This window comes from Microcaecilia unicolor, chromosome 4 (assembly GCF_901765095.1).
Source record: "Microcaecilia unicolor chromosome 4, aMicUni1.1, whole genome shotgun sequence".
Classification (NCBI taxonomy): Eukaryota; Metazoa; Chordata; class Amphibia; order Gymnophiona; family Siphonopidae; genus Microcaecilia; species Microcaecilia unicolor.
Window position 1 is genome coordinate 73208110 of NC_044034.1, and position 13523 is coordinate 73221632.

At 42.8% G+C, this 13523-nt stretch overlaps 1 protein-coding gene across 4 annotated transcripts in view; it reads left to right on the forward strand.

Annotated features, from left to right (window-relative positions):
- Nucleotides 1-13523, forward strand: part of PAN3 (poly(A) specific ribonuclease subunit PAN3) — a 219670-nt gene that overhangs the window by 84484 nt on the left and 121663 nt on the right. For all 4 annotated transcript variants that reach the window (XM_030200338.1, XM_030200339.1, XM_030200340.1 and 1 more), the window contains 3 exons: nt 665-912; nt 9862-9966; nt 10233-10290. In XM_030200338.1, the coding sequence (XP_030056198.1) occupies nt 665-912; nt 9862-9966; nt 10233-10290 (411 nt within the window). The remainder of the gene's footprint in view (nt 1-664; nt 913-9861; nt 9967-10232; nt 10291-13523) is intronic.

Genomic DNA, 13523 nt, shown 5'->3' on the forward strand with positions numbered 1-13523 from the left:
TATGTACTTTATTGCACTGTATTGAGAGTTGACACATTAATTGTGCATTTGTTTGGGGTTAGATTTGTAATGTCTTTCGAGACTGATGTTCTTAATAATGGAATATAGAATTTAGTTGGTATACATATTTGCCAAAATTGTGATAATGTTTCTGGAAAAATAAATGACATTAAGAGGATATATCATGAAAGATAATTGTACCCTTGTTAGATAAAACTTTATAGGATATAGGAAAAAGGAGCAAAAAGTCCCCAATGAGTAAACTTGTCAATCTGAAGAAAATAGGGGAAGACCAATTCGATTCCAACTTAATAATGTAATGCAATGCAATATAAAATCATCAATGACAATAAAGTAGCAAGTAAACTTGGGCACCCCTTTCAATTATGCCCCTCCAAGTAACTTTGTAACCTGTGTGCTTTGAAAATGAGCCTCCATGTTTCTCAAACAGAGAATTGTTTAGTTTCCTTTTTTGCATAAGAACAGACTGGCTTCAATTACATAAGGGTATCATAGTAAGAATTTGTAATTCTCACTATCATATTTGAGGTTGCAGCATTTAGTTTTGTTTTGGACACAATTTTTGTTTTCATTTCTATAGTATTTGTGGTATTTTTAAGATGGTACAGTAAGGAGAGTAACAAAGTTGGTCTTTTTTCTTAAGGAATGTCGCTATCTGCTGGATCTTCTCCTCTTCATTCTCCGAAGATCACACCTCATACATCTCCTGCTCCAAGGAGGAGGAGTCATACGCCAAACCCTGCAAATTATTTGGTGCCTACCAGTGCCTCTACACCTGTTACAAATGCCATTTCCCAGCCTCCATCTGCTTCCCAGGTGATCCAAAAGGAAACTGTTGGTGGAACAACATATTTCTACACTGACACAACTCCAGCACCTGTCACCGGAATGGTATGTGGTCCTGCCTTTAAAATCATTTTGCTGTGTAGATAGCCCTCAGTACATTACATACATGAGAAATAAGAATCTCTTCAGTTGATGTCAACAAACATCAGTGAATTTTATACTGCAGCAGTGGACAGAATCCATCCAGAATGGTGTACTATAAGAATCATAATTCCATATTATATATTCCAGCCATCAAATAACAAATTTAAAAGAAATTAGGTACCCCTAAGGCAGAGCTGATCATAATCCGTGCCGTGACTACCATCCACAATTTTAGAGAAATAGCCTAATATAAAGGAAGCAAAAAAAAAAAAAAGTCATCCTTGAGCCAGTATTGATCTTCAATCCTCTCTGCTGCTTTCACCTACATTGGTCAACCTAAATACCAATCTTCGATCCTCTGGAAATAGCCAGTTTTGCATTTTCCTCTTTAGAAAGCTATGTAAGTCAGTTCTAACTGACTATCCAATGACGTGCAATTCCATAATGAAGGGCCATACCAAACGTGCTCCTTAATGTGATCTCAGAAACCTCCCTGGCACGTACAACACCAAATATTTTACAGGTACCTTAGATAACTTCCTCTCAAAGCCTTAAATATCCAGATTGCCACAAATATGAATCCTATACAGTTGACACAGAAAAGTCATGACACTTGAATACTTTGACCTACCAGTAACTATCATGTTTGGGACAAGTTGCAATTGGTATGTACTCTTGGCTGGAGGACCAACCAGTTCCAATGATCTATTATTAGGGAGGGGAACCTGACTCTCAAAAACTAGAATGTCTAATAATTATTTCGGCTGTCTAACCGTCCCATAAGTCTTGCAAACTAGTACAGCAATATAGATAAGTACATAAGTACATAAGTACATAAGTAGTGCCATACTGGGAAAGACCAAAGGTCCATCTAGCCCAGCATCCTGTCACCGACAGTGGCCAATCCAGGTCAAGGGCACCTGGCACGCTCCCCAAACGTAAAAACATTCCAGACAAGTTATACCTAAAAATGCGGAATTTTTCCAAGTCCATTTAATAGCGGTCTATGGACTTGTCCTTTAGGAATCTATCTAACCCCTTTTTAAACTCCGTCAAGCTAACCGCCCGTACCACGTTCTCCGGCAACGAATTCCAGAGTCTAATTACACGTTGGGTGAAGAAAAATTTTCTCCGATTCGTTTTAAATTTACCACACTGTAGCTTCAACTCATGCCCTCTAGTCCTAGTATTTTTGGATAGCGTGAACAGTCGCTTCACATCCACCCGATCCATTCCACTCATTATTTTATACACTTCTATCATATCTCCCCTCAGCCGTCTCTTCTCCAAGCTGAAAAGCCCTAGCCTTCTCAGCCTCTCTTCATAGGAAAGTCGTCCCATCCCCACTATCATTTTCGTCGCCCTTCGCTGTACCTTTTCCAATTCTACTATATCTTTTTGAGATACGGAGACCAGTATTGAACACAATACTCCAGGTGCGGTCGCACCATGGAGCGATACAACGGCATTATAACATCCGCACACCTGGACTCCATTCCCTTCCTAATAACACCCAACATTCTATTCGCTTTCCTAGCCGCAGCAGCACACTGAGCAGAAGGTTTCAGCGTATCATCGACGACGACACCCAGATCCCTTTCTTGATCCGTAACTCCTAACGCGGAACCTTGCAAGACGTAGCTATAATTCGGGTTCCTCTTACCCACATGCATCACTTTGCACTTGTCAACATTGAACTTCATCTGCCACTTGCACGCCCATTCTCCCAGTCTCGCAAGGTCCTCCTGTAATCGTTCACATTCCTCCTGCGACTTGACGACCCTGAATAATTTTGTGTCATCGGCGAATTTAATTACCTCACTAGTTATTCCCATCTCTAGGTCATTTATAAATACATTAAAAAGCAACGGACCCAGCACAGACCCCTGCGGGACCCCACTAACTACCCTCCTCCACTGAGAATACTGGCCACGCAATCCTACTCTCTGCTTCCTATCTTTCAACCAGTTCTTAATCCATAATAGTACTCTCTGCTTCCTATCTTTCAACCAGTTCTTAATCCATAATAGTACCCTACCTCCGATTCCATGACTCTGCAATTTCTTCAGGAGTCTTTCGTGCGGCACTTTGTCAAACGCCTTCTGAAAATCCAGATATACAATATCAACCGGCTCCCCATTGTCCACATGTTTGCTTACCCCCTCAAAAAAATGCATTAGATTGGTGAGGCAAGACTTCCCTTCACTAAATCCGTGCTGACTTTGTCTCATCAGTCCATGTTTTTGTATATGCTCTGCAATTTTATTCTTAATAATAGCCTCCACCATCTTGCCCGGCACCGACGTCAGACTCACCGGTCTATAATTTCCCGGATCTCCTCTGGAACCCTTCTTAAAAATCGGAGTAACATTGGCTACCCTCCAGTCTTCCGGTATACACTCGATTTTAGGGACAGATTGCATATTTCTAACAGTAGCTCCGCAAGTTCATTTTTTAGTTCTATTAATACTCTGGGATGAATACCATCAGGTCCCGGTGATTTACTACTCTTCAGCTTGCTGAACTGACCCATTACATCCTCCAAGGTTACAGAGAATTTGTTTAGTTTCTCCGACTCCCCCGCTTCAAATATTCTTTCCGGCACCGGTGTGTCCCCCAAATCCTCCTCGGTGAAGACCGAAGCAAAGAATTCATTTAATTTCTCCGCTACGGCTTTGTCCTCCTTGATCGCCCCTTTAACACCATTTTCGTCCAGCGGCCCAACCGACTCTTTGGCCGGTTTCCTGCTTTTAATGTATCTAAAAAAATTTTTACTATGTATTTTTGCTTCCAACGCTAATTTCTTCTCAAAGTCCTTTTTTGCCCTCCTTATCTCCGCTTTGCATTTGGCTTGGCATTCCTTATGATCTATCCTGTTACTTTCAGTTGGTTCTCTTCTCCACTTTCTGAAGGATTGTTTTTTGGCTCTAATGATTTCCTTTATCTTACTGTTTAGCCACGCCGGCTGACGTTTAGTCTTTTTTCCCTTTTTTCTAATACGTGGAATATATTTGTCCTGAACCTCCAGGATGGTGTTTTTAAACAGCATCCACGCCTGATGCAAGTTTTTTACTCTGCGAGCTGCTCCTTTCAGTCTTTTTTTCACCATTTTTCTCATTTTGTCGTAATCACCTTTTCTATAGTTAAACGCTAGCGTACTTGATTTCCTAGTTTCACTTCCTTCAATGCCAATATCAAAACCGATCATATTATGATCACTGTTATCAAGCGGCCCTCGTATCGTTACCCCCTGCACTAGATCATGAGCACCACTAAGGACTAAGTCTAGTATTTTTCCTTCTCTTGTCGGCTCCTGAACTAGCTGTTCCATGAAGCTGTCCTTGATTTCATCAAGAAATCTTATGTCCCTTGCGTGTACAGATGTTACATTAACCCAGTCTATATGCGGGTAATTGAAATCCCCCATTATTATTGTGTTGCCCAGTTTGTTTGCGTCCCTGATTTCCTTTAACATTTCCGCATCCGTCTGTTCGTCCTGGCCAGGCGGACGGTAGTACACTCCTATCACTATCCTTTTCCCCTTTGCACATGGAATTTCAATCCACAGTGATTCCAAGGAGTGTTTTGTTTCCTGCAGAATTTTCAATCTATTTGATTCAAGGCTCTCGTTAATATACAATGCTACCCCTCCACCAATCCGATTCACCCTATCACTACGATATAATTTGTACCCCGGTATGACAGTGTCCCACTGGTTATCCTCCTTCCACCAGGTCTCAGAGATGCCTATTATATCTAATTTTTCATTTAGTGCAATATATTCTAACTCCCCCATCTTATTTCTTAGGCTCCTGGCATTCGCGTATAGACATTTCAAACTATGTTTGTTGTTCCTAAGTACATCATGCTTAGTACTTGACAGTATTAATTGGCAATCTTTTGTCTGATTTTTATTGTTATTTAAAGATACCCGATCTACTACAATCTCTTTTGCAACCTCACTATCAGGATACTCTATCTTCCCTGTTATGGTGATATCTTTGAAAGATACCTTATCCCGAACCATGCTCTTTTGAGCGACTGTCGGCCTTCCCCCCATTTCTAGTTTAAAAGCTGCTCTATCTCCTTCTTAAACGCCGATGCCAGCAGCCTGGTCCCACTCTGGTTAAGATGGAGCCCATCCTTTCGGAATAGGCTCCCCCTTCCCCAGAATGTTGCCCAGTTCCTAACAAATCTAAAGCCCTCCTCCCTGCACCATCGTCTCATCCACGCATTGAGACTCTGGAGCTCTGCCTGTCTCTTGGGCCCTGCGCGTGGCACAGGTAGCATTTCAGAAAATGCTACCCTGGAGGATCTGGATTTCAGCTTTCTACCTAAGAGCCTAAATTTTGCTTCCAGAACCTCTCTCCCACATTTTCCTATGTCATTAGTACCCACATGTACCAAGACAGCCGTTTCCTCCCCAGCACTATCTAAAATCCTATCTAGGTGACGCGTGAGGTCCGCCACCTTCGCACCAGGCAGGCAAGTCACCAGGCGATCCTCACGTCCACCAGCCACCCAGCTATCTATATTCCTAATGATTGAATCACCAAGTACAACAGCTGTCCTAACCTTTCCCTCCCGGGCAACATTTGGAGATATATCCTCGGTGCGAAAGGATAATACATCCCCTGGTGGGCAGGTCCTGGCTACAGGAGTACTTCCTACTTCACCAGGGTGATGCTCTCCTTCTAGGAGACCTCCCTCCTCCAAGGTAGCACAGGGGCTACCTGACTGGAGGTGGGACTTCTCTACAACATCCCTGTAGGTCTCCTCTATGTACCTCTCTGTCTCCCTCAGCTCCATCAAGTCTGCTACTCTAGCCTCAAGAGAACGGACACGTTCTCTGAGAGCTAGGAGCTCTTTGCATCGGGCACACACATATGACACCTCACCAATTGGGAGATAATCATACATGTGACACTCAATGCAAAAGACTGGATAGCACCCCTCAATAAGTTTTGCTAAAAAAAAAATATATATAATAATAATTGGAATTAGCTGATTAATTAGAACAGAAGGTTGAATCTAAACTAATTTCTTCAGATTCAGGGAAACTTTTTCTTGCTTTTAGAAACAGCTGCAGTTGCATATCATGAAAGGAGATAATTATAGCGTTCAAAATCCACTGCAAATTCTTATCACTCAAAGATTTCACCAATCTGGCAGGATATACAGATAGCTAAGCTCAGGGAGATATTTTTCTATCATCATTTGTGTGCATCACAGCAAGATTTAGCAATTTTGTACATCAGTACTGTGTTTAGTCATAAGATGTAATTCTTTGGGGGTGGGGGGTTCCCCCCTATTGAGGCCCAACTGCACAGGTTGTAGTTCTGTTTCAAATTTATTTTGGCATTTTGTTTAAATCTTAGTACTATGACTAATGAATATGAATATAAGAAAAGCTATGCAGAATCAGACCAAGATCCATTGAGCCCACCATCTTGTCTCTGATGGAGACCAGTCTGGACAGAACTACCTGTTAGCCCTAAAAGTAGATTTCAAAGTACTACTAATGGTTTTACACAGTGCTGGATCTACATAAGACAGCCTTCTCTGTAGAGCTTAGTCTACTTCAGGGGTTCCCATACCTTTTCGGTTTGTCACCCTTAGTGTCCGAGCAATTTTTTGCGGACTCCCCTCAGCCACATCAGTTTCCGCACCCCCCCACCCCCGGCCACATAGGTCTCCCTTTCTCTGCAGCCCCCTCTTCCCAGCAGAAAGTTCAGCACACCATTCCCTGCAGCCCCTCTCCTCCCATAAATCCAGCACACCTCTGCCTTCCCCAAATCCAGCATCGCTCGCTACCTTCCTTCAGGTCCAGGATCAATGCTGCTTCTTTCTCCTTCATTCCGCTGCTGCAGTGCTTGCAGCTTGCATTTCGGGCCATCTGCGATTCACACAGTTTGGCACTCCAGGGCCTTCCAGTCTGCTGCATCTGGCCCTCTCTGATGCAACTTCCTGTTGCGAAGGCCGGACGTGTTTGAGGGAAGTCCCCGCAATGCCTGTGTGCATCACGGATGGCCCGAAAGTGTAAGCTGCAAGCACTGCAGCGGCGGCGGGGGAAGCAGAAAGTGGCAGATTTCAGACCTGCTGGAGGGGGAAGTAGGGAGTGATGCTGGATTGTGGGCAGCGGGAGGGAGGTCAAGATTTGCCATGGCACCCCTGAGAGTTCGCTGCTGCGCACCAGGGTGCCATGGTACACAGTTTTGGAAATGCTGGTTTAGTTGAAGTGTGTGAGACAGAGAGAGATGCACTAGACTACAGAGAACAGGCTGTCTTATGTGGATCCAACACTGTGTAAAATTATTTTTGTCTTTGCTCCTTGGTGACTGAGCATTTGATTACAGTCAAAACTGGTATTGTAAGGCCTGTTTGAATTCAAAGGTCAAGTACGCATAGAGAAACTATAAATTAAGGGCATTAATTTTTTCAAAGTCGTTTTTTAAATCCTATATAATAATTTGCACCTCCAACGTTCTACGTCTGGATGCCTGGGTTCGTAACACAATTTCCATAGGACCGCCCTTGCATTGGAACGTGATGACATCAGAGGGCGGATCAATGAGAGGAAAGCGAAACCAGCACCAGCCACCAAAAGAATGTTGGAGGTGAGGATTGAATCGACGGAGAATCGCCCCCCCCTTCCCTCCTCCCCTGTCCTCCGAATTCCAGGCCCACCTCCCTCCCCTGAGAGTTCCATGCTGCCCCCCCGTCTTCGGAGTTCCAAACCCCAGCGCCTCCCTCCCTCTCTTTCAGTGGCAGCCCGACCTGTGTTGGCCGCCCTCTTCTCGCAGTCCTGTGCCTGCCCCTCGCCTTCCTGTGTGCCGGCAGTAATTTAAAAGTTCTTACCTCGGTGTACGCCGGCGATCTATGTTGGCGGCGGCGCTACAGCTGGCCGGAACCGTATTATCGAAAAAGATGGCCGGCCATCTTTTTCGTCGATAATATGGTTTAGCCCGGCCAAATGCCTTGAATTTGGCCGGGGTTTGAGATGGCTGGGTTTGTTTTTCAGCGATAATGGAAAGTTATGTCGGCCATCTCAAACCTCGACCAAATTCAAGGCATTTGGCCATGGGAGGAGCCAGCATTTTTAGTGCACTGGCCCCCCTGACATGCCAGGACACCAACCAGCCACCCTAGGGGTCACTGCGGTGGACTTCAGAAAAGCTTCCACGTGCATAGCTCCCTTACTTTGGGAGCTGAGCCCACCAACCGCCCCCCCCCCCCCCAAACCCACTACCCACAAATGTACTGCACCCCTAAAATTGCTCCAGGGACCTGCATACAGCCTCTAGGACTTATTGCTGCTGTATAACTTTGGCACACCAGTTCACACCTGAAGACTAATCTCTCTGAAAAAGTCCTTTCTTGAAATAACCACGTTTACTCACAGTTAACTGCAGATCAGAGGTTGTGCCTCACTGGCAAAGAGTCCCCTGGTACTAAGATTAGCAGTAGGTCAGAGCTGGCACAATGGTGTACAATGCCCTCTTTCAGCAACATTCAAGGTAAGAACTACGTTCTCGTGGGTAACACAGGAAAGGGAACTAAAACTGGCTTACAAAAATGGCCACTACCGCATGGACTACAACAGGAAACAAAACAGGGCACACTCTGACCCAGTTAGCAGGGGGGGAAAGCACCATGGGAGTAGAGCCCAGTACCCTACACCCACCACAATGCATTGCTAATGCAGGGCACCTAACAGAAAAGGTGTCTCACTCACCCGAGAGCCACATCGCAACCAGGGAAAGGCTGTCAGAGGATACAACACATTCTGCTGCCATGGAGGTGGGTACGGCAGTTGAGGCTGGCATACAGGCTGGCAAAAAGGGTTTTTAGTTTTATTTTTTTAGTATGGAAGGGGGTTGGTGACCACTGGGGGAGTATGGGGAGGTCATCCCCCATTCCGTCCAGTGGTCATCTGGTCAGTTGGGGCACCTTTTTGAGGCTTGGTCGTGAAAATGAAAGGACCAAGTAAACCCGGCAAAATACTGCTTAACGCCGCTTTTATTTTTCCATTATCGGCGAAAGCCGGCCATCTGGTAGCCACGCCCATACCCGCCCATGTCCCACCTTCGCTAATCTACCGACACGCCCCCTTGAACTTTCGCCGGCGAAGCGACGGGAAGGCGGCGATGCTGTCAAAAATGCCGCTTTTGATTATACAGATTTCACCGCTTTTAAGAAATAGCCGGCCATCTTCCGATTTGTGTCGTAAGATGGCCGGCGATCACTTTTGAAAATAAGCTGGATAGTCTCTCAAACGTACACACTCTGAGGAAAACCTTGCTAGCGCCCGTTTGATTGAGAAATGGGCCTTTTCTTTACTAGTATTATTATAAAGCACAAAATAATGTGTGGTTATGTGTGTGTGCTAGAAATTGTTCATGCTATAGTGAAATAATTTAAAAAGTGGGTCTTTTTCCTATTGGGTAAAAGAATTGGGGGTTTCACAAAGCCAAAGCCCTATCTGTTCAGTTGAACTAAGGTCTCTGTACTTGATTAGATCAGTAGTATAATACTTACCATGCACAAAGAATCCTTTATGAATGGAAACACAAGTTCAACTTACAGATTTCCAGTAAGATAGCAGTATCTCCAGTATATTTGGTATTAAAGAATGTGTGCTAATATGTTTTGTGCAGTGTGTATAAAATGTATTAATAGCACTTGAGGGGCACATCCACAGTGCCTTTCAGCATCATGTGTTTTTCAGAAGGTGTGGCACACTTTCTCAAGAATTTATGAAGCAGCACGTCTCAAATGTTGAAAACCATTGCCTAATTTGTTATATTTTAAAACAAGTGGAAGTGTTCAAAAATGTTCAAAACATTGAACGTTGATTAAAATATAATTTTTCATATCACAAACAGCAAGTTTGATATTGTTTCTTCGTAGGTATTCCCAAACTATCACATATATCCTCCAACAGCACCTCATGTTGCTTATATGCAGCCAAAAGCAAATGCACCTTCTTTCTTCATGGCAGATGAACTCAGGCAGGTAAGGTAAATAACAAAAGCAGTATATACCTAAATGTACCAAAGCAAGAGGTCTGTTTTTTTTTTTTAATGATCTTTTTGCTCTCTATGAGATGTATGGAGATTATCACATAAAGGCATTTTACTCATATAGGTGTTTTTACCTCCTCCTTTGACAATATATGAAGTATTTGTATAGTTTTTAATACTTTCTATAAAACATTTAACTAGTGAAAGCAAATTTCTTGTAACTTTTGTGGTCTATAAGTTTGTATATTTTTTTCTTAGGAGCTGATTAATAGGCATTTAATAACAATGGCACAGATTGATCATTCAGATATCCCAGGTAAGAATTTAAAGAAAGGCATGGGTCATTTTTTGATGGCAAGCAGATAAAACAGCTGCTATACGTGGGTCACATGTCAGTCTTGTTGCCTAGTGGTTAGGGTGGTGGACTTTGGTCCTGAGGAACTGAGTTCAATTCCCACTTCAGGCACAGGCAGCTCCTTGTGACTGTGGGCAAGTCACTTAACCCTCCATTGCCCCATGTAAGCCGCATTGAGCCTGCCATGAGTGGGAAAGCGCGGGCTACAAATGAAACAAAAAAAAAAAGAACATAGAGAAGAAGCTTCCAGAATTTGCAGGAAAATAATGAAGCATGTGTGATTTTCCTGCTTACTGCTAGACCTACAGCCATTCAGTGACTGGAGGGGGGTTGAATATTACTATAAGAAGCCATAACCTGGAGAGTTCCTTCTTTTGCCTCTGGCCATTTCTGGTTAGCATTGATTTTCCAGGTAAGCTCCACTTTCTGTAGTAGAATCCTAGTTAGACTTCAGAATTTTTATTTTTTCTTTAGTCACCATACAGTCAATAACACAGCAGTCCTTTTCCATGAGCTTGTGTTATGGAACATATGGTGATGGAACACATCAGAAAACCTTTTTTTGATTCTGTACACCATCATGTTAGAATGTCGTCTTCTCTCCTCCCCCTCTCTTTTCCTCCCATACTATCAGTTTTGCCTCACCATATGTAAGGAGCAAGCTGGTGACTTCAGGAAATATAAAAGATATTCATATGTCTAGATTTGGGTTTTAAATTACAACTTTTTTTTTCCAAATCTTTTTTTATTATTGATTTATTTAAAGAATTTATAATTATTCACAAAGAATATACTTTGTACAGCAAACCAAGAAAATAAGGGTGTAGAAACAAAACAAAAATGTTATATTTGGAGTAGTCCACAAAACAGAGCAATGTAACTAACTCCAACATGGGAAGTTGCATTAAAGAAAATAAATCACAAGAATAGGATCCATGACCTATATTTAATCTCCCCCCATAGCTGAACTAATCTGTAGTCAAGGTGTGCAACTGAGGTAGATCAAAGAAATAAGTAATGTTAAATTTCATGATACATTTGTATAGGAATTTCAGTTGGAATAGTGCTGCCAAGGCAAAACGTCCTGTCGCATAGCTAGAAACTTCTTCCTTCTTTCCTGAGTCCAGCGAGAGACATCAGGAAATATCTGAATTCTTTCTCCCAGAAACTGGATATTAGGCTGTCTATAATACAGCTGCAATAGAACTTTCTTATCTTGTAAAAAGACAAAGGAGCTTTTTCAAATCTGAACTCAAGGTGCCTTACAAATTCAAGTACAGTTAGTAGAACCCTCTACAAGAGGTCTTAGTCTGTTGTTGCTTAGGCAGTGCAGAGTGAAATGTCTTGCCCAAGGTTACAAGGTGTGTGGGAGTTGTAGAATTTGAACCTTGGCTGCTTTGGTTCTCAGCCCATTGCTTTAAGCACTAAGCGGCTCAGCACAGTTTGTTGAGTTAGTAATTGAGATGTCTAGATTGGGATATGTTCATTTCGCCCCTATTTTACAAAAGGTTCTGCCAAACATGGCGCCTTTTGTAAAATTCCTAATGGATGCTAGTAAATAAACATGTATTGGCTGGGACTTAAGTACGTAAGTATTGCCATACTGGGAAAGACCAAAGGTCCATCAGGCCCAGCATCCTGTTTCCAACAGTGGCCAATCCAGGTCACAAATACCTGGCAGGGAGCAGTATTTTTATAAATCTAGAAGTGAAGAGAGAGAGTGGTATCACTTAGGGCTTTACTCATGTGTATTTGGTAGATTTTAAAAACCTGCATGTACAAGAACCACCAGTTAAGGAGAGGAATGGAAAGTGTTTCTTCATTGTTTTTCTTGTGTTGGTAGACGCCATGGAGAGAGTGTTCTACTGCCCTCAGAATTGTTGGTGTAGACCCCACATCCAAGTGAGCAGGTAGCTGGTACTTGTACATGCCTCGGTGCAGTTACAAAAGCCAGTGTAAACTGAGAGGTACATACATACATACTTTTTTGACCCACTCAAAATATTGCAAAAACACGCCCATTTGAAATTACTGCATCTCAACCATCTATATATAAAAATAGCAGCTTTCTAAAATTGCCATGTATATATTCAAGCCATGTACATACTTTTTAAAATCTACACATGTAAATTTTGCTGTTTCCACTTCTAAAATTATCTCAAATATCTTATGCAGTTTCTCTGCCAAAATGTTTCTGGAAACTATACAGGTCCGGTATAAGTGGTTCTTTGACTTTCCAACAAGGCATACTTGCCTTGGACAGAAACTGTCTTTGAAGCTTAAAGAGAGAGCCCTGGATGCCTACTAAGGATGTACCAGATGGCCAGTTGTTATTGAAGTGGTTCTATTGATTCAAGTCCCTGGACTGAAGAGAGTCTAATAGTTGTGACAAATTCTACCCCCAGTAAAGCAAAAAAGTTCTCATAAGGGCTCCACAAATGTGATTTGAAGCAAAAGAACATTGAGCCTTGGAGGCTTTGTGTGTTGGTACTCTACATCAATGCTCAGTTCTGACATGTTTGAAAATGCTTACGCTCCAAAGTGGCTGCATCCTGAGGACCTTTTGGTTCCTTGGTCGAAGCTCTGCTAGTGTCCCAAAGTTAATCCAGTGGGCTCCAGACAATGGTTTCATATGGGCTTCAAGTCTGTTAGCCTTCGAGTGTGTGCTGTTCGTTACCAGGTCTATGCCAGTTTTGTCTGTTGATATTTGTAGACTGAGAAATCAGATCTTAGAAGTATTCTGTTGGCACCTTATATATTCAGTCATATCTATTGAGTATTTTCATGCCAGTGGGGGTGCTGAGCAAGCTGCATCCAGTAATGATGACACAGGTAGAGTAAGCATTAGTGCCAAGGTGGCCCTTTGTGTCAGTGCTAGTGTCAAATTAGGAGTGACACTGCCGCTTCAACACAAGGAACTTTGCCCATGGTGGTGTGGCATGTCCTAGAATTCCTATAACTTTTAGAGAAGGTTAAATGTAAGGTATCCTGCTGTCTCTGAGCCTAAGTTGTTAAGAGTAGTAGTGGCCAGGACCCATTTCAACTTAAGCAATAAACTCAGTATGTGGTTTAGTGGCACGCAGTAAAACTCCATGGATGAGTAGAAAGCTTTCCTTGAATGCTGAAGAACCACAGCATTAACACTGGTGGTTAGTTTATCTGGCTTTAAAAAAGGTTTGGGCATGTTAAGCTTA